Here is a 23356-nt window from a genome sequence, read left to right as displayed (position 1 = left end):
CAAGAAATGCAAGCGAGTGCCCACGCAGACTTAATTTTTTTTACTTTAAATGATCTATAGGTACTTAATTTATCGATTTTGCCGAATATTGTAAATATCCCTAGTAACACTGACGTGGGAGTTTTATATGGCGCAAATATTTGGCCTCGTTATGCGGTGTATATATTTAACTATACCTACTGTTTAATGTCTGCTTATATGTATTACAATGTGCAGAAATCGGCGCATAATAGGGTAATCATTTCATCTCTTTTTTTCACACGCGTCATTATTCCTTAATCCCATTAACGTCATAATGATAGAATTGCGTCTCTGTTTTCCTTTTTTGACATCTAGCCTTTCCATCGGCTTTCTGGTTAAAAATATTGACAAACTTAATAAAAAAATATTAGTTAATTAGCCTATTCAATGAACTAGCATGAAAATTATAAAGTATCTTTTCTTTAAGAACTGGTTTATATTTTGAACCATAGGTAAGTAAGTACTTTCGAGCCTATCGGATATCCATATACCTTGACATGCATCACAAGCAACCGTTGGAAATGTTTGGCTTTCGTTGTTAAATGAAAAAATCTTTAACAACACACGTTAGATTTTATAGTTTATCCAATTAGTTAGTTTTATATTTTAATTGCACCAGCAGAATCTGAACAAGGCATTCGCGCGACGACTGTTTTCAAGTGTAACTGCTCCGATGGGACATAATTTCTTATTTATTTCAATATGCTTGGTAAGTTTTATATGTCCTGTGACATGTATGACATTACGTACCTACATACATTTGTATTCATTATTAACACTTATTAATAAAAAGTAGATATTACACACAATGAAATATATAGGTAGGTACTTATTACCGATAGATATTTATGAGCTGTGACCTATTTGATTCTCAGGCTGATGCAAGAAGTGTTAAGGCCCGAAGGTATTAAGTACTCCGAAGATAGTGTAGCCAATTCAGATTTTGAAAAAGGCGCACACTAAAACAAAAATTATGTAGATTTATAGATCATCCACAAAGACGCGCCTACTCCCAAATCGCTTACAGTGTGCGTGAGCTGCATCAGTGCACACTCACACCACAATAGATAGCGCCGAAATGACAATCCTGCGTAAGTCCAGTTGCCATAAGGCTGTGAATCGTCTGGATTCTCCAAACATTTTATGTGATGTCAAGCGACAGACAAACAACAAAATCTCCCAATAAACTGCTTATTGTCATGCTCTATCGCAATAAAAAATTTAAAAGATGCTATCTTATTTACAGAGCTCTACGATTTTCAAAACGCTTATAATATTTCAATAATTGTTAATGAATCCACGGACACTCGTTGCATAACCAGCTCATAACTCCCCATAAATAAATAGCACGGTAGATGTCTTTGAAATATTTCATAGAGTTTTTTTTTTTAAATCTTTATTTTAGGAGCTTGGTCGTTATTTCACGACTATGTCGCTCCATACGTCCACTTTTACCCGTGCCTACAAAATTTTGATGAAATCAAAATATTTAATAAAGTCTTAGCCTCTTCTGATACAGGAAAAAAGTTTTCCTTTGTTATTGTTGAATGTGCAGTTTATTCAGTTAAAGGTCGGCCTATTTCCTGTGGTCTCCGGGTCCAATGGCGATCTATCTTCATTTCAACTTGTAAGTTTGAAAATATTATGAAGGTAAGCACATTTGTTTCGCAAGTTAATAATTTTCTAATTCGCAATTATATTTTTAGCTCGCCCGCCTCTCTTTCCCAACTGTGGAAACTGTAAGTACGGTAGAATAAATATTTGAATATTGAACGAAATCAAATATTTGAGAAATGTACGTACTTAATCAAAATTCCCAAATGAAAGCATTGTTATTTATATATATGTGGGTGAAGCGAATAATTTACCTCGTCAGACAAAAAATACCTAGTGAACTCCACCTGCAACTTTGAATACAAATAATTTTAGGTACTGATCTTATAGTTTTGGGTTTATACAATGTTTTTAAATTTTAAAATGCCTATTTTATTCATACTACACTCAAACAGAAGCCGTACAACATGCCGAGCTCGAAGGAGATCGACCCTCGGCACAGCTACGCGGACGAAAAGTTCGAGAAACTTCAACAGTACTATAGTTACATGAATGGCAGGATGAAGGAACCCCATAACCCGGTAGGTGCTCAGTTCTGGTGCGTGACCAAGCAACCTTGATAATAACATTATTTTTAAAATTTTCAGCTTTACTTTCCTGGGATTGCTTAAATTGTGTTTTTGCACACTGTGCAGCGTGTTCAGTGTACACCTCTTCGTAGCAGTACACATTAAGGCCTAAAAGGGTCCGCGAACATTTCCCTGCCACCCATTCTTAGAAGTTCCTATCCTTCCCCACTCTCCATCTTATTTTATTTTATTATTACCCTTGCAGGTATACCTTTAGCATGGCAATCTGGCAATAACTACTACCCCTCCCACCTTTAAAATCAATTATACATACTTAGAAATTCTAAATCGTGCACTTTAAATGAAAAACAATATGCATTAAACAATATTATTATACTTGTCCCTCCATATACGGAGCAGACAACCATATAATTGTGGTACACCACGGTCCACAATATAGTTGTACTGAACTACGACCGGTAATATTAAAGCACACTCAAAAATCACACGCTCTTTCTCAATTCCAGTCTCTATTTTGCAGACAGAACGGCGAGAGATATTGGAGAACTCGCAGCAGAAGTTATTTGACTTCATAGACACACACATCAAAGACCTGAAGCGATTGTTGTTCGCGACCGACATGGCACTCATGTCTATGGTCCTCCTGAAGTTAAACAAGAAGATGGACACTTCAGAAGCCAAGATCAAAGCCACTCAGGCGAAGATTCCTTTTGGATTATATACCAGCCCTGGTTCAAATTTCTTTTTATTATATTTTAACATGCAAAAACCATTATTCGAACTATAAGGCTGAGTAGCTTCTACTTGCTTTTGATGAATGTCTTTTGTGAATTGCAATGTTTGATCCCAACGGGGGAGAAGCAAATTATAAGTTTATATTTACTTTCGTTTGTTACCAAATATATTTTCTATAACGTCATCTATCGTTTCCAGAATTTAAGTGTCTAGACACTTCATACTACATCGCATCAGCCCACAATCAAGAAGACGTTCAAATGATTCTCTCGAGCGAGAGGAAGCCACACTGTTATACTTTCAGAGGTTGGGAATAAAAATTTAAAATTATCAATTTATTTACAGTTTGTTGTTGAAATATGAATATTGTTTGTGCAATTAAAATTTCAAAGGTTTTACTTCTTGAACAAACTGTGTAATACACAGCAAAGCACTTAAAAGACCGAAACTCAATTAATATTGTAGGTGCTTTCGCGTTCAGTGGATTTTACCATCGCCACTCGGAAACCACGTACGTGGGCCCGCACGCGGAACAGTTCCAAGCGAAGGACCCCAGCCAGGGCCTGTACTGCCACTCCGACGACAACTGGAGCGATGCGCAATGCATTTACAAGTAATACCTTTTCTCGACATTGTTATGGTTTCTGCAGATCCAGTAGCTGGATGTCAAATGGAAACCAAACGAATTCACCGGGTTTTTCTTTGCATTGTTGTGACTTTTGCAGAACCAGTAATTAATAACTTACGGAAGAAAGCCGTACAATTCTATTTTTTTTACATACCAACCAACAAATCAAACGATTTTGTATATTCTATGACGCGGATACGATACTATATCAACATGTGCCATTGAAACGTCACAAAAAGTTAATTCCTTAAACCGCGTAGGTGCCTAATAGTGAACCAGTAATGTAAAGGCCTCCCTCTCAGTAGTAAAGGAGGCTCGTGCCCAACAGTAGGACAGTATATAATACCTGATATTATAATGTTAAAGCACTCATCATGTTACATATGGTCGCAGGATCAACCCGCGCGAGGAGTTCCCGGAGTCAGTGGAGTACGAGCCGAAGATCTCCTACTGGTGCGGCCCGTACCGGTACTTTGTGCCCGCTACTACCGACGTGCGCTGCATCTTCTCCATCTTCGCCATGAACTTCGTCTTCCGCTTCGGATATGACGGCGTCACTTATAAGAGCTCTGATCTGTCATTTGTTAGTATCTTTGTGACTATTTGTGGATGTTTGTTTTGGACTCAATTGTATATGTATAAGGGGGAGTCGTGACTTTTTTGTCTTGCCATCTACGTTCATGTCTTAAAGTGATGAAGGAATCTCTCCTAGTCGAAGGTGCACTCTCTGTTCCTTCACGCCCGTAAACGGTTGACGCGGTAATCCGACATGACCGGAGAGAGATCAGGTGCAGGACCAACGACTTTACGTACATTCCGATGAACGAAGGTATCACACCGCTAACTTCTTGACTCCGAGCTATGATTTTTTTTTTTTATTAAAATGGAAAACTTAGTAACAATATTTTTTTAATAACCCGGGATTCGAACCCAGGACTTCAGGGCAGTCGTACTCGACCCGCGTACGCATTACAACTACGCCACCGAGGCAGTCAATAACAAAGTAATGATGATGTGTCACGAGAGTAATATAGTAGTTACAACATGATGATCAAGGTACGATTATTAATAAATTGCGTTATATGGGCAGATTTATCAGAACGGGCAGGTGTTCTACACAGACGAGCCGTGGGCGGGCATGTCCTGCTGGAACTGGGCGTGCAAATGGCGCCACAACCAGAACATGCGCTCCAACGAGTTTTTCGTCAACTGAATCGAGCCTCTGACAATAAACTCGTGCAAACTATCATTTAGTTTCATTAATATTCATATTCTTTACGTGTTACGATAGCAGTTCAAACCGATGTGGTCAGCTCTTTCTGAATAAAATATAAACAAAAATAAACAAATTGTTAAACGCTCTTTTTAACCGACTTCAAAAAAGGAGGAGGTTATCAATTCGACGTGAATTTTTTTTTTGTTTTTTTTTTTGTATGTTTGTTACCTCAGAACTCGCTCGTTTATGAAACGATTTCGAAAATTCTTTTTTTATTCGAAAGAATTTCTCTCCAGATTGGTCCCATAAATTTTTTTTCAACATCGCTTCGGTAGTTTGGTTTTAAAATTAAAAAAACTAGAATAATTATGTCGTCCAAGAAAACGAAATCGCGAATTTAGCTTTCCTGTGACGTATTTAGTTATGTTTTTGCATTGAGTTTGGTTGACTGTACTTCTCACATACTAATACATATAACATAACACCTTTTCCCCGTGTCAGGGGTAGGCAGCGGCGTAACATTTCATCACGATAGTCGTACTATGTGTGAAACATATCAGTAGTGTTTTTGGGTTGGGTTTAATTGAGTCTACTTCTTACATACATACATATATGTATATAGTATCACACCTTTTCCCCTTTTTAGGGGTAGGCAGAGATGAACACTATAGCGCGATAGTTATAGTATGATCGAAATATATCAGTTGTGTTTTTGCGTTAGGTTTGCTTGAACTCTACTTCTTACACACATATATATAGCATCACACCTTTTCCCCTTTTCAGGGGTAGGCAATGGTGTAACATTTCAGCGCGATAGTCGTACTGCGTGCGAAACACATTAGTTGTGTTTTTGTGTAGGGGTTTAGTGAACTCTACTTCTTACATACATACATATATATAGCATCACACCTTTTCCCCTTTTCAGGGGTAGGCAGAGGTGTTACACCACAGGGCGATAGTTATACTGTGAGCCAAATATATCAGTTGAGTTTTTGCGTTAAGTTTCCTTGAATCTACTTCTTACATAAATATATATAGCATCACACCTTTTCCCCGTGTCAGGGGTAGGCAGAGGCGTATAATTTCATCGCGATAGTCGTATTGCGTGCGAAACACATTACTTGTGTTTTTGCGTTGGTTTTAGTTGACTCCACTTCTTACATACATACATACATATATGTATATAGCATCACACCTTTTCCCCTTTTTAGGGGTAGGCAGAGATGTAACACCACAGCGCGATAGTTATGGTATGATCGAAATATATCAGTTGCGTTTTTGCGTTAGTGTTGCTTGAATCTACTTCCTACATACATATATATAGCATCACCCCTTTTCCTCTTTTCAGGAGTAGGCAGAGGTGTAACATTTCAGCGCGATAGTCGTACTGTGAGCCAAATAATATCAGTTGTGTTTTTGCGTTAGGTTTGCTTGAATTTACTTCTTACATACATATATATAGAATCACACCTTTTCCCCTTTTCAGTGGTAGGCAGAGGTGTAACTCCTCAGCGCGATAGTCATATCGTGAGCGAAACACAACCATGCCATTGAGACGGTCTATTTTTTATTTATTACTAACACAAAAAAGCAAAAACTCCAAAATTGGTATCCAATATATACTTGTTATGTGAAATTATTTTTTGGTTTTGAGTGGTTTTGAAGGCGGTTTAATTTTTTGTTAAAATTATTTTTATTACAGTAAGCATTATATTAGCAAAATAATTACAGAGTACAATTTTAGACATTTCTTGACAACGTCCAACTAGAGAGAATAATAGAATGGTCGCCGCGTGACATATCTTCTCTTCTACCAGCCAGACCGCGGAGCCGAATACTTCCGGAAACGCCCGATGACATCGGCTAGGATAGCGGCGCGTAACAAAATACATATCACACATGTATGAAAATATGTTATTATAAAAACCATTTCGATAATAATGTACTAGTGCAGTACTCATAATTACGTGTGTACATAAAAAATTATGTTCAAAATTAAGAATTAATAAAACAAAAATATCCTCAAAAATCATATAATATTTCTAATCTCATATCTATCTACACATATATCTTTTACAATATATTTTAACAATCATTATCTTATATACAAAACAATTCATTTTTGCTATACACCAAAACTGTCAAAAACTTGATATAAAATATTTTGTCAGTGCCAAATTAATCCATTAACTCATGTGGAGTCACGAGTTATTAAAATAATTATATAAATTCACGCCTGTCCCCTAAGGGGTGCGTAGAGGTGCAACTACTGCAGCCGTAAGAGCCAAACTCATTTCCGATCCACGGCCAAATAGCATAAGAACCCTATTCCAATAACGGCATAAATTTAAATCTCTCTGATCTTTAAAACTTAAAACGCATCTGTTTGTCAACTATGGCTTAAATAAACAACCAGTAGACCAATAGAAGATTGTTCTACGAGAAATAATAAACAAAAATAATTATAATTATTACTTTCAGTATTAAATTGTGCGTTAAAATTGATATACTTAAAATAGGTATGTTAGCCGCGTAAGCAGTGTTTGGAGTACGCGTTACAGCACCATGAGGAAGCTCAGAAACAGCACCGGCTTTAAACTAAGGTAAGGGGTGGGGGGGCTTGGTGCGGCCGCCCTGGACCCTCAGGCCATGCGACATGCATTCACTTTACTTCATCATCAGGGAAATGGAAATAGCCACAACGTAACAAGTTTCACATTATCAGAATGTAATGTCAAGATCATCAGCTTGTATTCACTATTTACCTGGATCTAACGCCAGCGCTAGTATACTTTGTAAAATTTAGGATGAGCCCTATGACAGCTGCATAAATACCGGTCTGGAAGGGGCATATTAAAAAAAGATGAGTAGTAAGGATTATTGTTGAATTTTTTATCTATTAAACTATTAACAGTACTGTAAATTCACCTATTGACAATGGTCATTAATAGCGCCTACACGAATGTGGAAGGTTCAGCGATGGATCGTTCTCGAAAGTTCACGATGTTTCCAAAATGGTGTGGAAACTCGATAACGGATCTCAATTTTACTAGAGAGTTCCCGACCATTCCGGATCTTTCGAGAATGTTTCACAGACATCCATTGTGCATGCGGCTGGGTATAACAGGAGAGCGCGCGGCCGCCGCCAGACAGTCTTGTTTTTGACGCGATCCAAAGCGATATCCGTACTACAAGCGACTTCGAAGTTAATACCGTGAATACTGTATAACTGCGTAGTGAGTGTGATTAAGTATACTTGAGTGCTTTAGTGTTGTAGTGTTGATTCACGTGTTGTGTTTTAGCGTTTTTATTTAGTATTTTGGTGGTAATAAAACCGTTTATTTTTTTTCAAGTACAATCGGTATTGACATTGTCTATCTAGAACCCTAGCATGTAACAAAACGTAATTAACAATATTTCAAAGAAATTAATCAACAGTAATATGTTTTTCGTTAAAAGGTGTTTTAATGCAGTACACGTATATTTTTAATAAATTAACTATTTCTATTGGATTTATACTGTTTGTTAAATCGATAACTTACAATCGATGGTTATGAACATCACTATTACTGCAATTGCACTAATAAAGTATGATATTTATCGCACATATTGTAACCTTCAAAAATACGAAGTTTGATAGGCGTGTTTACAATGACAGCTGTCACGAAGCTATCCTAAATCTTACAAAGTATTAGAGGTAAGGAACATTTACGAGCTGGACGGCTGCAGCGGCATCTTATTTGTGCGATCATGGGAGACCTTCCTAAGTAAGCATTGAGTCTACATCAGTACATAAAATTTGGTTTCGAAATAACTGGCACTATGTTTAAAACATTAAGCACATCGATTCGCCATAACAAACTATTTACAATAACTATACATAAAAACAACAATTGACATTAATCTTCAACTACTCCCGAAGTCTCGAAGACTATAAGAACAAGAAGCCATTGCTTTTTCTTGCACGTCACATTATTCCTACATGGAAAATCGTTAGAGAACCCAGGCTTGCTGGAAAGACTAATAATTTTAACCTTGTTTCTGCAATTTTCTCACGCTGAGCAAAGCGCAGTACGCCTTATTTTTAGTTGTTTTTTTACTATTCCATTTTGCAAGTACCTTATACTTTAGGCGCAATTTCTTCATCATAACCAACTACAATCCTTACGCAAACCTTTTTATGCGAGTAGTAATCCTATACTTATGAGCTATTATTTGTGATCGCGGAACGAGAACTGTCTTGGTCAAAATTCTGACTTCATGAGGTCCAACCATTACTCAGAGAGCAGTTTGCCTCATTAACCGGATTGCAATAGTAAATAAGCAAGCCGGGACATTTTGGCAATTTACTTTGACGCGAGCGGAGCTGAGAGTAGCAAGGTAGTGAGCATGGGCGCCAGTAGGGGATACAAGTAGATGCACGTGTCCCCTGACCATAAATAAATCACAAAAAATATAAGTTGCTGAGTAAATTTGCAACGATGTGAATTATTCACCACAAAGGTTTTTTTAATGATAGAGCATTTTCAAAATCACGAGCGATTTGAATAAAAAATAAAAAAAAACTAGTACGCATTAAACTATGTAGTATAATGCATAGGTGCAGATGCCCCACCTGAAACGAATCTAAGCCCATGATAGTGAGTTATAAATATAAAACATGGCGGCACTCGCAAATTCCACGTCAGTTCTCTTTCCGCGCACTAAGTAGAGGTTTTACATTGTTGTGTACATTTAAATATTAAATTATTTGTATTGATTATAACCGATATAGTTATTCATTTATATTGTTGAATATTCAAACGAGATTTAAAATCAGTGTATTGCTTTCTTACTAACTTTTTGAAATTAATTGTTGACTATCTCTTTCATTATTGTACCATTTAATTCATTCGTATAGCACATTTGCATATTAGAACTTATGATGTAGTTCATACTATATATTGAATATTTTAAAAGGATATTACATTTTTGTACCACGTACAGTTCCGACAATCATCAGGAAAACATAAAATATTATTGACTAGTGGGCAGTTTGGAGTCGATAGTTTCAGTCGAACCTAAAGGGTTTCTTACTTGGGCCTAACATGCTCTCCAAGATATCTTAATGCTCCTGCTAAGCGTGGTCACTTCCTCTCCAGGAACCGAACTCACGTCATTGCAGCGCTGTAACCACGGTAGCAGGTTATGTACGACATAACAACATAAAATTGTATTTATATTTGTGCATGTATTTTGTTCAACAGTCATAATATATGTAATAAAAAACATGCTTCATACTTATTACATAATTTATAACTACATATAGTGTAAAGTTGACTTTCGAGCATCAAATCCTAGGGGGGGGGGGGTGTTTAGGGGGTTCATCTCCCTAAGAATAAAGTTTGTTCCACTAACAATTGCTTTGAATTAGTCTTTTAAAGATTGACAATATCTTATTTTATTCAAATGAATATGAAAAGCATTTAAAGCACATTTTTGCTGCTTTTTTTATCCCCTCCCCATACTAAAATCTAGCTACGGTCTTGAAACTAGCGTCAGACGTGTACATGAGTCGTATCGCGCTGATCACGTGATAAACTCATGCGCACACGCGTGCACGATGTTTGCATTGCGTTTTTGACGCGAACGTGTGACTCCCAATATTTGACGCGATCTAAAAGTATTAACAATTTTAAACGCGAGGTTTTAAACAGGTCCGCGAGAATAATTACATATTTTATAGGCTTTATTTCGCTTAAAATCAGGTGCAGAGAAGCCACTTTGCCGGGCAATGTTAAAAAAAATCCAACCGATTCATGATAGGTTTAGAATTATAATTGTAACTTGATTGGGGTAAACGGCTTAGCTCACAGCAATAAGTTTCACGGCCAAATGTACAATCAATGGCTTTGTGGTACCAAAGCGTTTACAATATAAGTCCAAATCTTTATTCAATCATTGGTAAAATTATAACCCGTAGATCTAGCCTTAAATGAAGTAATTTGAAATTGCGTTAATAAATGAAACCAAACTCATTTTCACCCTATATGGTGGAAATAAAGATCAGAATAGTTTTCTTTTTTATTGCCTTTGTAAGCAAACGAACAAGCAGTCCGCCTGATAATAAGCAGCATTCACCGCATGGACTTTGCAATGCCAGAGGCACAGCCAAGCCGTTACCAACCGGGCAACCTAAATATACTTCTTAATGATATTGTCATTTAACGGACCCTTATTCTTTGAGAACTAACACTAAACTTAAAGAGCAAATAAACGAAGTTGCTCTTTATTAGTTTACAACCCTCAACGCATATCAAACCACGACCAGCGTGATTTTGAACTAAGCCTCGTGCAAAATAGTCATATAGCGTATAACTTATTGCACAAATCTCATAAAATTGAATGGAAAGATATCCAAACCTCCTGCGCATGTCTGGCTTCTAAGTGAACCATTTGAGACGTGGACACGACGTTACTGGCAATTGTCAGGAGTTAACAACATTGTAAAAGTCTTAAAAATATCATCCCCCTTATTCATAAACGTATATATCTAAGGACGGAACATTGCTGTGATAAAAAGTCGGTTTGTCAGATTAGTTTATCTGACGGCTTGCTGTTTGTTCAGCTTTGTTTATCTGACAGCCAACTAGATTAAAGTTGTATTTCAATATTAGCCAATCACAACGGCCCTATATCAACGCGTAGGCACTGCGGAGGCTGCCATGTCGTCAGCACTGAGAAACAGCCTTGTTATCACTGTAATGCTCCGTCCTTAGATAAATAACGTTTATGAATAAGGGGGTATAAATATAACATTTGGCCGGGCGCGAGTCCTATGACGTGAGCTAGTTTCATACGAAGTAATAGAACGGATAGAGATACCGCCACCAGCCACCGTTGCTCTCGTCTGACGGCTTGCTGTCCTCTTCAAGCGTGGATGAGAAGCCCTGTGCGAGAAAGAGATAGTTATTGTTTTAGTGTTTTGCAATATAGAAATGCTACAATGATACTTATTATTTTGAATATATTGTATTAGTATATACTGTATTAGTTTTCTCTTCTTCATGTTCCTTCTTCTATTTTAGAATGATGTCAACCAGTGTTGTGCGCTATTGCAACTACAATAGATCATAGAAAACTAAAATTAAATAAAAAAAAAAACTCACCCTCATTTCACTGGTAAGTGCGTCGGTGCCGATGCCGGTGTCCTTGAGCTTTGTGACCTTGACCTTGACCTCTGGCGGAGAGCTATCTTGCTCGTCGGTCTGCGTGCCCTGGTGGTGCGTGCTGGTCTCCGGGACCTTGCCGTTGCCGTTCAACTCCGGCCCTTGTTTCGAAGACTGTAAGTATAGAAACAGACATTAGACCACTGAAGATTACTGCGTGCGCAGGAGCATTGAAATGTAGATTTACGAAGTGCATTTGAAGTTATGTTTAATGAATAAACTTTTCAGCTTAATAGTATAGATAAACAATATATAACCTCCATGTCTTCCTCGCTGACGCCGACGGACTTGTCGTCCTCTTCATTGGACACGTTTGTGGGACTAGGATCGAACGGCGTGAAGTCAGGCAACTCCTGAACGGACAAATCATAATGACAGAGCGACACTAGTACTACAGTACACTACGGGATATATTATTCATAAATGACATGAGTTAAAATTTTTAGTCAAATTTCATGCGCTATAATTGGTTATTTGAAAAACACCAGCAAACTCTCAGGACTAAATAGCTAATATCATAAACAACAAAGCAGAGCGGTCCCTGGCCCACGCCGCCCCGCCGTGTGTAGTGGCTCACCTCGTGTGACTGCGCGCGCGCGGTGCGGTAGTGGTGCGCGGCGGCGCGCATGCGCTGCAGGTAGGCGGGCGCGGCGCGGCCCGTGGCCCACGTCGCCACGCCATGCGGCAGTCCGCCCACCGCCGGCTCGTCGTAGTACGTCAGCACGAACTCCATACCCACCTAAGATTTGAAATTTGCTACAATCGGCATGCCCTGATATCAACTTGATGGCGAGTAGCATTTAAAGCATGCATATCCAGACTGTGTGATTTATCGTTAACAGAATAAATAAATATGTATGTACATCGTACAATTATGATTACCTTGTCGGCACCGTTTAAGGTCTTAATGACCATGTGGCTCCAGTACTCGGAGACGCGGATGGCGTGTTTGCTCACCGGCACCTTCGGATGCTCGCACGACCGCGATATTATCACATACACCTGGGAACATGAACAGAAAATTAATAATTTTCTCAGACCAAAGATCCTTCTTAAACAATATAGGAATTGTATTTTTTTTACACAACAAAAATATATGCGACTGGCTCACATGATGTTGAGTGATTCCTACTGCCTCTAAAGACATACTATACTAAAACAACGGTGAAGTTGGGCTACCGAAAATCACCACTGGAATCCGTTCGGAAACATTGCAATAAATACCTTATTGTCCTTGACAATGCTATCCGCCTGCTGTACTTTGTACGCCTCCATGGCTTTCCTTTTCGCGTTGGAGTGCACGCTGGGCCGCTCGTCGTACTGCGGGTTACGCTGCGGGGTACGCTGCGGCTCACGCTGCGGGTCGGCGGGCGGGTGCGCGGGCGGGTGCGCGGGCGGGTGCACGGGCGGGTGCGCGGGCGGGTGCGCGGGCGGGTGCGCGGGCGGGTGCGCGGGCGGGTGCGCGTGCGCAGCGAACAGCCCGTCTTTGTGCGGCGCTGGCGTCGACGCCGACCGCACCTCGTACTCTTTGTGCCGTCTGATGTACACGTAGTCGCGGTTCGCGAACAATCTCTGGAATTGTTACAGACTACGATATATTTTTAAGTAGCATATGTATATAGTTATGGATGTTATAGGTGACAAAATTATAGAGTGCACAGCGCGTTAATCGCAATACGACATATAAAACCGCCATAAAAAAATATTATGTATAAGTTACGGCTTTGTTATCAAATTAGTATACCTGCCAGCATAGTATTTGTTTATTATTATTTATTTAATATTCTTTTCAACAATCTTTGCTTAACTGAAATCAGTTTCTTAACTTATATCATAAAATTGCAAACCAAATCCTATCAGAACAGAAACTTTCCTATCTTCTGTAAAACATGTACTAAATCTTCAAATGTCTTAATGTAAAACTTATTAAGTATTGTGTTACTGACCGGCCACAGCACCTCCCAGTGCAGCACGGCCTGGTCGGGCAGCCCGTTGGCGCGGCGCTCCACCACCGACAGCGAGGCCACGGCCGCGTCCCACTGCCGCCGGTACGCGCCGTCCACCTGCACCGCCGCGAAGTCCGCCGCCGCCACCTCGCCGTACCGCCCGTACACTGAACACGCAATGCAAAATATATATACTAGGCGTTCTTTGCAGTTTCACGCGCTACAAAAGTTCCTAAATAACTGTAGCGATCCATAGCCTCATCTGTACGACTTCAGCGCCATCTACTCCAAACTCAGATAAAAATCAAATATTTCCTTCGGGACCAAATGATCGTGACAAGAATAAGCCATACTTGAATACGGAACATGGTATAACCGTGTGCCAAATTTCATCCAAATCCGTTTAGCGCTTCCTGCGTTTATTCCTTATAAACATCCAAACGCTTTTTATAAATAATTATTTATAAGTTTACGATTTAATATACCTCCAATTTCAACAACGATTCCTTTTTTTTCTATTCATCGGAATAGACAAATCAGATCAGTTTTTGTATGAAAAAACTATTGTAATGTAAATGTGACACCTCCGAAATCACCTAATCGATTTCAATGATTTAGTTTGTGAGAGTTAAGTTAGTACTACCTTGAACCATAGGATAACTATGGACCCGCTAGATGGTACAGTTGTCGAGACTTAAAAGAAAGGTAGTTTACACAAAAAGACCTCTTTTTAAATAAACCTTTACGGCAGGACAAAGTCTATCGAATCCGCTAGCGATAAATAAATATCGATACTGAAATTTTTAATTAATTATATTTTATTTTAGTTTGTGGCACAACACTGACGCTCGTTTGATTGTTTGTCGATTGTATTTTGGTATTCTGAATACAAATGAATTGTGCTTTAATCCGCATGACGATAAGGTACGATGTAGAATGAATGCAGTATTATCTGCATAAAAAATTAGATCATTAAAAGGCAAGCAATCCTCAAAAATAAGAAAGTGCAGCTTCTGAACGTTGTAGTATTTAGTGTACTGTGACATCACGAGATTCAACACTTTGTTGCATTCCAAAAGTACAAAGTACTGCAAGAATAAGATATCAATAACGTTAATTATATAATAATGATAATGGTCAGAATATATTATTTCGTACCGGACATTGTTACGAATTGATATATAGATTGTTCAATTAAATATTAATAATTAATTGTAAAAAACAGTTCATTAAAGGCAATCAATTTATAAAATAGTTTATTTAGATAAATATTTGCATTACAAACTGTAGAACACAGGGTCCAACTCTAAGCGACATTAATCTTTTATATCAAGATATTGATTGACAAACCATATCAAAATATTAACTTGTGTAGAACTAACAGCATTTTACGCGATCTCAAAATCAAAACAAGTCTTTCTGTAAAAATGGAACGCAATTTGCATAATTTTAATAGGGGACCGTCCTGTGTTTGATTTTGTACATTATTCTATATGTAATGGTTAATAATACGAAAAAGAAACCGTCCAGCGAAAACTGCATTAAAATTGGTTAAAAAAAGAGCCAGTAATTCATATTCCAAATATTACTATGTGCCGAAGTGGGCGCGGAGAGGGGATATCGCTTCATCTGTTTCTTTCGCACGCGTCGTAATTCCCGATGACGTCACACGTGGGTATTGCGCCTCATTTCTGTTTCTTGTTACTTACCCCTTCTACCGAAACTGAAAGACTTATAACTTGTTGATTTTTTACCAGATTTAAATAATTCTTTCTGTGTTATAAATTATATAACGTAAATATTTGATAATAATAAAGAACAGAAATGAGTCCGGTCCCCTATTCTTGGCGCATGGCGGCGTCACTGTCAGCGGTTATGTGAAAATCCCTTTTTTACCTGTTAATTGTAAACTGCTCCTTTAAAATAATATACGGAAATTTGTATCTAATATCAGCGCTTTATTTCACAAATCTCCTACACTTTCCACCATAGCTTAAGCCGTGTATTGGAGTTTTTCGGCCACATAGCCAGAAAGGACGGGCATAACCTCGAACAACTGATGGTCATTGGAGAAGTCGAGGGCAAACTTCCGAGAAGTCGTAACTCCATCAGATGATCAGACCAAATCAGTTCCACGCTTAGCACTATTTCATGTTCCGCTCCACTACAATGTGGGCAGTATAAATAGTTTTTGTCGGTTTCTGTATCTGAAGAGGCTAGGCCTTTATTACAAAAATATTTTGATATCATCAAAAGTTGTAGGCACGGTTAAAGTGGACGTACGGAGCCACATAGTCGTGAAATAACGACCAAGCTCCTTTAATAATGATTTAAAAAAAAAGATAGGGCTAGGTGTCGCAACTTAATTAAAACAAAGATTACCATGTTCAGGGAATCACGACCCTCGGCCATAAAGAAAACGATACGAAGAGAAGGGGGGAGTACTAACAGCAGAACAAAAAAATATTTACTATTACTTTTTATAATTATTGGATAAATATTATAATGGAATATTTATCTTGACAGTTTCAACCCTGATTTGCGATAATTCATGTGTACGACTGCGGTGCGTGACGTCGGAAAAACACAGGACCTTGACGCGCACCGCATATCGTTAGCGAGTCGTCATGTCGGTCGCGGTAGGGTTGCCACTCGGTAGTATAACATTGTTTGCCTCAGTAACATAGTTGTAATGCGCACGCGGTACGAGCATGACTACCACGCTTAGGTACTGGGTTCGAATCCTAGATCAACCCCAAAAATAATTGTGATTGGGTTTTTCCATTTTAAAAAATATTCAGTCGCAATTCGGCGTCAGGAAGTTAGCAGTGTGATTAGTTAACATAAGAAATCATTATACTTACAGTGTGACAACCCTATATAAAATGTTATCGAGACGCGGAATAAATTACGTGATAGTGTAAGATAATCGGTAAATAAATTTTACATGTAGCACTAGTTGAGGGATGGCACAATTTACTTAACGACACAAGAACTTTTTGTCACTTTAGCCTGAGACTCCCTAAAATGCAATACTTTTATAAGCTTTATACTGGCATTAATAAGCGCAATGATCAAAATTCTAAATCAGACAACACAATTCCTGTCATTCGGGGCAAGAAATAACTAATGCATAACCTCGCCGATGTACGCGGCACGTCACTATGGACACGGTTCTTGCCTAGAAAAATATTTTTATTTCAACGTTAGCTCGGTTACGGTCAAGGCCATTGTCGCTTTTATCATGTTCGCATATTTCGTACTGATATGAGTATTTAGTAAAACTAAAACACCGCGGTGGCCCTCTTCGGCGAATTAGGGACAACTGCGGGCTACCTCTGGCGGAAGTGTCTAAGTGGTCGTCCGCAGCCGCTTCTGCGCGGTGCCGCCTGGTGTGGCCCGTCTCCTATGTGGGAAGGAGGAGGGGGCTCTAAAGCACACCGAAGGACGCTCTCAACGATAACGCGAGGCCCATAATCAAAAACTAATTTCGAAGGATTGTTTTGCTGATAGATTAACAGTGAAAGACAAATGTTTTCATAGAGTGCTGTAAATTTTCGACTGCATTCAACTAGGTTTAGATCAGGGCTAAGAATGAAATATACCTTTATAAGCGTAGAGCCCCTGGCCAGGCTTGTACTCCTTCCGCCAAATGATGACGTCCTCCGCCTCCATGTACGGCACCCAGCCGTCGAGGGACTCCGGCTGCTGGCTGCCATTGTTACATCTGGCATGCGCACACGCACACATAAGTATCGGAATATTGTGAAGTATGAATGAGAAGGTCAGAGGCAAGTTCTGTACAGAATTCACCCATGTGATCATGTTTTGATACATGATGAGCGTGTGTTTGTTAATCCAAAATTGTCATATTCAGGGTTGTTTCTGTTTACCGGATATTCAACCTTTAGTTCAATTAGAGGATTCTGACAACGACAGAAGAAACTAACCATTACTTATGAAATAGGCATTTCATAATACTTTAGCCAAGTAAGCAAAAGATAAACATTTCCAAATCGTTATTTGTGAGATTTTATAAATTTGTAAACTCACGTGCAGTAGTGTACTCCGGGGTGCTTCTTGTCGATGAGAAGGCGGCGGCCGCAGCCCGCGCAGAACAGCGTGCGGCGCGACAGCTCCTCCACGCCGGCTAGTTCGGTCAGCAGCGCCTAACGGACGCATTGGTATTTTATTATAATCTATAGTAAACTGCGACGGATTCTGTGATACGGGTTACATAAGACAGTTAATTGACAGAATGCGAGCCCGATACAAATACGTGTAGATACATCAAATATTTGTATCGGAACTGGAAATCCCATTCGAGGAGCTTTTGTCCTCATAGTTTGTAGTATTTACTACAAGCGCGGGCTAGGAATAACGGTGTGTGACTTTTGATTGTAATTATTTCGTACAATGTATAATAAGTGAGTGAGTGAGTGAGAGTTTTTGTATTATTCCAATAGGTTTTAGTGATTATGAACAGTGCCATTTGCGCACATTTCAATAGGGTCCACAGATACTACTTTTTTTCCTTTTTTTTTCATGACAATACGTTTGTTAGCTGGGCCAGGGCAGGTTTATAAAAGTTTTGGATCAGCACTTTAAGCGCTCGCAACTAGAGAACTAATAGTGGCGGGAATATGAAGGACATGAGGATACTGTGTATGCATTAAACAAATACACTCCAAGAATCATTAAAGTCTCGTTTTTAATGATTGAGATTGAATGACGTACACCAGTTTTTTTTATCCCTTTAATACCCGTTTATTTAAGAAAGTCGAGTGTACCCGGTAGTGCCCTTCTGGGTTTTACAATAATAACACAACCATTTGGCTCCGTTTCAAAAGTAAGGAATCTTTGGATTATTTGCGATGTAAACGCTCAAAAAACGGCATGAAAAATGTTAATAAATGTAACACTCTGGAGCATACACGGCATTTTTTTATGAGAACACAAAATTTTTGTCAAACAAGAAAATCTTCCAAAATCTTTGAGGCAGCAACTCGCTAGGTACGGCAGCACAGCCGGGGTAAGAAACATCCCTTATTATTTGTACCATCAAGGTACAAGTTATTGATACATAATTGAAAATTCTATGTAAAATTTACAAATAAAAAACCTTATACAGAATTTCCTTATAATTTTTCTTCCGCGCTTATAAAACCCAAGGCCCAACGTACACAAAGACACGATATAAAAATAACGAAGTGTAAACATGTTTGTTTACGCTGCAATCGCACAGAGGTTTGTGACTCGATGCGATCAAAATATTTTTAGATTAACGAGAAAGGCGGACTTTAAATAATGCTTTATAAAAATCAACTCATACTGGTTATGAGGTAAAAAAACAAATATCTCTACACGATGCTGTTGGTAGGATATATTTTATACCCTTCAGTGTAGCAACCAACGTACACAAGGTGTTAAAACCCGCCATAGTGACCCACGTAAGTTTGTTGCGTTCCGGGATCGGCTTGTGTATATGTCCGGTTACATCAGGGTCACTTTTCTGTACACATATAAAAAAACTAAGCCAATACAAGTTGTCAAGGTTGCGGCATCCTCCTGGGGAACAATGTCACCTAATAACCCACTCATAAGGTCGAGGTTACTGTGGGGTGTTGTAATAGCTAGACAGAATGGCGCCAACAAAGGCGCGTTTTACTACTAAACACTTGATATTATGCGCGCAATAGAGGAAAAGCGGCCCGAGTAACGAAAGGTAGTGGATTTGATTTACCTATACATTTGTTTAGGGAGGATTAGCTGTGATAGTTTATTATATATTTGATTTTTGAGTTCAATGTTATGATATATGCCTTGGTTGTTGACTTCAAGGACAAAAGAAGTGAGATCTAAATGAGTGGCAAGTTCAATGGTCAGTCCTGGAATGTATTTATAGTTCAACATAATATATTTTATAACAACTTAAAATATAATTTCTTATAACTTAGGATAATATATTGAAACCTAAGGTCTGACTTGGCTAGTTCGAATATACAAATTGAACCAATTTTAACATGTTTATGTGAAATAGTTTTTTAGTTCTGAAGGAGTCAAAAGAGGCTCGAAATGGTTCGGTAGTATTGCACAGGGTTCTGCTCGCCATTCTATTAGCTTGAACTTGGCTTGACATGCTACCGCATTTTTAGATATTGAATGTATGAGCACAATAATATATGTAATTGTTGGACATGTGTAGTGTTCATAAGCGTTGAACAACTTAAACTGTTGGGAACTATGTATTTCAACACACTTTTTAGTACATATTACTAAATACTGGTATATTCACATATGATTCAAATGACCTTAACCATATCATAATGTAATTATAATGGTTTATCATACATTATGTAACACCTAACCTGTTATTTTTTAGTTCTTTTCAACAAAAAATAGTTCCTGGTCAGACCTGAAGTATATCACTTAAATCTTATAATATTGATTACAGCTCCATTACACAATCTTGTGTCTCATAACACCCATTCCACACTCTTGTGTATGCCTCAATAAATGCTGATCACCACAAAGGGCACAACATAAACTACAAGTCTTTATGTTTACAAGAGCTACTTTTAATATTAAAAGCGAGCAATATTTGAAAGCCAATGCCACTCTCAAGGCCGATCAGTATTAAATGTTTAATGTAATATTAAAACCTATGAAAGCCAAATAATTTGAATAAAATTAAAGGTTTTTTTTAAATTTGTTGTACACTCATTGAACTGAATTGGAGATTGGACAACTATTTTACAACTAACAGAGTCATGATGGGAATTAACAATGGCTTTTGTTAAAATGTGTTGGTATTCTTTGTTATACTTAATATTTTTTTCTGGATATTCACAAACTTATGTAGTTTATAAAATTTACAGACAAAGTGAAAAGGATAGGGAAATCAGTATTCAGAACTTTAAACAGTTTCTTCTGAGTTTATCTTTATATTGAAAAAATGCTGGCTGAGACTTTAACTTCTATTCTATTAACAAACTTTACCCCACTTAAACATCCCAAGAATTACCTCAATCTTCCATTACTGTTCACCTGTTATATTGTGAGCTAAACTTTAGCATTGTAATCCAGTATATGACATAGTGGCCCATGTGAGTGTTCCAGGATCAGATTCCTGTGCATATCCGGTTCTAACTGGCCAGCATAATTGTGTTTGCAACCTATTGGATTTCAGTTACCATGAGATGCAGAGAGGTCATTTTGTTGTGTTCATTTATAAAAAAACATGTTTTGTCTATCAACCATTGTTAAGAATTTTATTAAACCAAGTAGATAATGCAATGTCACCTTAGATGAACATGTCTCACAGTAATCAGCTATATCAGATAAACAATCCCAATATCACTATAAAAATATTTGTGTATCAATGAAACTGAATATTTTAGGTGAAGTATATTTTATGAAGACACTGTAGTTACGCCAACATTGGCTTATGTAGGACTGTTTACTAGGGCTAGTAAGGCCGAAAAATACACAACATCAAGGGCGTCGCTAAAGAGGGCTATAGAGGGGAAGCTGCCCCCCTAGAGATTCTAAAAAAGTTGCCAAATGTAAAGCAACCAAAGTCCTAAATCTTTGACTCAACTTGCTTGATTTCCGTATGTTGAACCGTGAATGAATTCACCAATTCCATTCCCAATATTTCATACGCTCAACTACACTCTTCTTTTTGTTATTGTTAAAGCAAGAGAGGGGGAGGAACATGTGCTCTCAACTTAACCTACAATTCATACTTTTCTCATTCTCCATATTATGAACTTGCTATCGCCCTGGACCATTGGCTGGTGATGCTATTGTACAGCATTCCATTTTAATTGTAACTCACATAGTCAAATCTAGTACGCGTCAAGCGGCGATAGCCTAGTTGCATGTGGAACGGACTCCCAAGACAAATGTTCACAGATTCAAATCCCAAGAGCACACAATTCTGACTTTTCTAAAAAATTATGTGTATATTCTTAGTGAATTATCACTTGCTTTAAAGGTGAAGGAAAACATGATGAGGAAACCAGCATATCTGAGAAATTCTCTATCGGAATTTTTGACGGTGTATAAAGTCTACCAATCTGCATTGAGCCAGCTTGGTGGACTAAAGCCTAATCTCTCTCAGTATTAGAGGAGGCCCGTGCCCAATAGTGGGACAGTATATAATAGAGGGCTGATATTATTATTATTACTACAATAAAATAATGTATTTAGGATCAAGTAAGTATGTTATATTATATTTCAGATCAATATTAAGTGTCTTATCTCTAAGTGGGTATTTGTATCTTAAAACTTTCCAGACTCCTGAAGCAATTCTACTTTCAATTTGATATAATTTATTATCAATATTGTTTTCATTTTAAATAATGAACTTAATTTTTGTTATGATCATGAGGCAAACAAACACCAAGAATTTATATGAATTATGAACCCTATGTTATTTTTGAGAAATTCAAATTAAGTTAGTAAAGAAATATGTACCTTTAAATCGTCATCAGTTATGCTAGTATTGCAGCTGGCAGGCGGTTCCTCGTCGTCTGCGCGGTGGTACGCAGCCGTCGCCGCTAGTAGTAGAGTCCGCCGCGGTCGCAAAAATGTATGTCGGAAGCACTGGAGTACTTCTTTCACTCCACGCTCTCTTCTGCACCTCCTAACCACATTACTTATTAGGTAACCTCGCGTCCATACACTCCATAGGCGTGCAGCACTTAAATCTTTCCAGATAATTTTGAAAGAGGACATATTTCTCCCCGGCCAGTGGGTTTTATTTAACGTACTGAATATATCTCGATATATGCATCGTTTCGGTGTTAAATAAGATGGTACAAGGTAACCATAAAGGACAGTACTTTTTAATGTCGATTTAGTAGTGGTAAATTCTTTAATTTTCCTACATAACATCTCGTGAACGATTGCGAAATCATAACCTAAACAACCGTCCGTATTTGACAATTGATAATTTTGACGTTCTTGCTGTGCTACCATTCACGATTTTAATTTTACCCTATATTTTAAGTAAATTACCCTAAAGTTCCCTGAAAGATTGAGAAAAAATATTGGACTGTTTTCATAAAGTTTTAAATATGATTTATCAAATAACTATTTTCTTAAAGAGCTAATGTGGATAGTATATAAGTATCAATGCTATTTCAATTTATTGGGAGCATAGAAGTGACATATATAATAAGTCTGCTTACACAATTACAATAAAATTATGATGAGCATACTCGGAAGTTAGGAAACACACCCTAAAAATAACTTATCATGTGTTTAATAACGTAAAGCATGTAAATCTATAGCCCTAGATCTAGGCTATTTATCGTCTCAATAAATCCTTACGATCGGTGATGGAACTATCAATAATACAATAGTAACTTTCATTTGACACGTTGGAGCCCGAAAAATAAGTAATAAATTAAAAGTTGTTTACTGGAAATAATATTTAAAACGTTAAGTTG

The 23356-nt window shown here is 37.9% G+C and overlaps 2 protein-coding genes across 2 annotated transcripts; one reads left to right on the top strand and one right to left on the bottom strand.

The window, feature by feature from the left end:
* The first annotated feature begins 516 nt into the window (after positions 1 to 516).
* On the top strand, positions 517 to 4774 carry LOC115449313. Its single transcript, XM_030177085.2, has 9 exons — positions 517 to 730; positions 1586 to 1648; positions 1728 to 1760; positions 2031 to 2156; positions 2686 to 2896; positions 3099 to 3206; positions 3366 to 3513; positions 3922 to 4111; positions 4619 to 4774. The coding sequence occupies exons 1-9, from the start codon at positions 695 to 697 to the stop codon at positions 4739 to 4741; spliced, it is 1038 nt and encodes a 345-aa protein (XP_030032945.1). The 5' UTR covers positions 517 to 694; the 3' UTR covers positions 4742 to 4774.
* Positions 4775 to 6763: 1989 nt separating this feature from the next.
* Positions 6764 to 22865, bottom strand: LOC115449310. The gene is made up of 10 exons (XM_037443369.1): positions 22380 to 22865; positions 17952 to 18067; positions 17504 to 17625; positions 13899 to 14065; positions 13177 to 13524; positions 12835 to 12954; positions 12530 to 12691; positions 12210 to 12305; positions 11893 to 12066; positions 6764 to 11673 (listed from the first exon to the last, which is right to left on the bottom strand). The coding sequence occupies exons 1-10, from the start codon at positions 22797 to 22799 to the stop codon at positions 11578 to 11580; spliced, it is 1821 nt and encodes a 606-aa protein (XP_037299266.1). The 5' UTR covers positions 22800 to 22865; the 3' UTR covers positions 6764 to 11577.
* Positions 22866 to 23356: the final 491 nt, after the last annotated feature.

Source organism: Manduca sexta, chromosome 26 (genome assembly GCF_014839805.1).
Source record: "Manduca sexta isolate Smith_Timp_Sample1 chromosome 26, JHU_Msex_v1.0, whole genome shotgun sequence".
In the NCBI taxonomy this organism is placed as follows: domain Eukaryota; kingdom Metazoa; phylum Arthropoda; class Insecta; order Lepidoptera; family Sphingidae; genus Manduca; species Manduca sexta.
Note: the sequence above shows the minus strand (reverse complement) of the source record. Positions and strands in the feature narration are given on the sequence as shown.

Coding starts and splice junctions, on each gene's coding strand:
- LOC115449310 (XM_037443369.1), bottom strand. CDS start 22,799: ATGTTATGTAGGAAAATTAAAGAATTTACCACTACTAAATCGACATTA. Junction 12,306..12,529: donor CGCGCGCGCAGTCACACGAG/GTGAGCCACTAC, acceptor TTGTCCGTTCAG/GAGTTGCCTGACTTCACGCC. Junction 12,067..12,209: donor TCAGCGAGGAAGACATGGAG/GTTATATATTGT, acceptor CTATACTTACAG/TCTTCGAAACAAGGGCCGGA.
- LOC115449313 (XM_030177085.2), top strand. CDS start 695: ATGGGACATAATTTCTTATTTATTTCAATATGCTTG. Junction 2,897..3,098: donor TGGATTATATACCAGCCCTG/GTTCAAATTTCT, acceptor TATCGTTTCCAG/AATTTAAGTGTCTAGACACT. Junction 4,112..4,618: donor AGAGCTCTGATCTGTCATTT/GTTAGTATCTTT, acceptor TTATATGGGCAG/ATTTATCAGAACGGGCAGGT.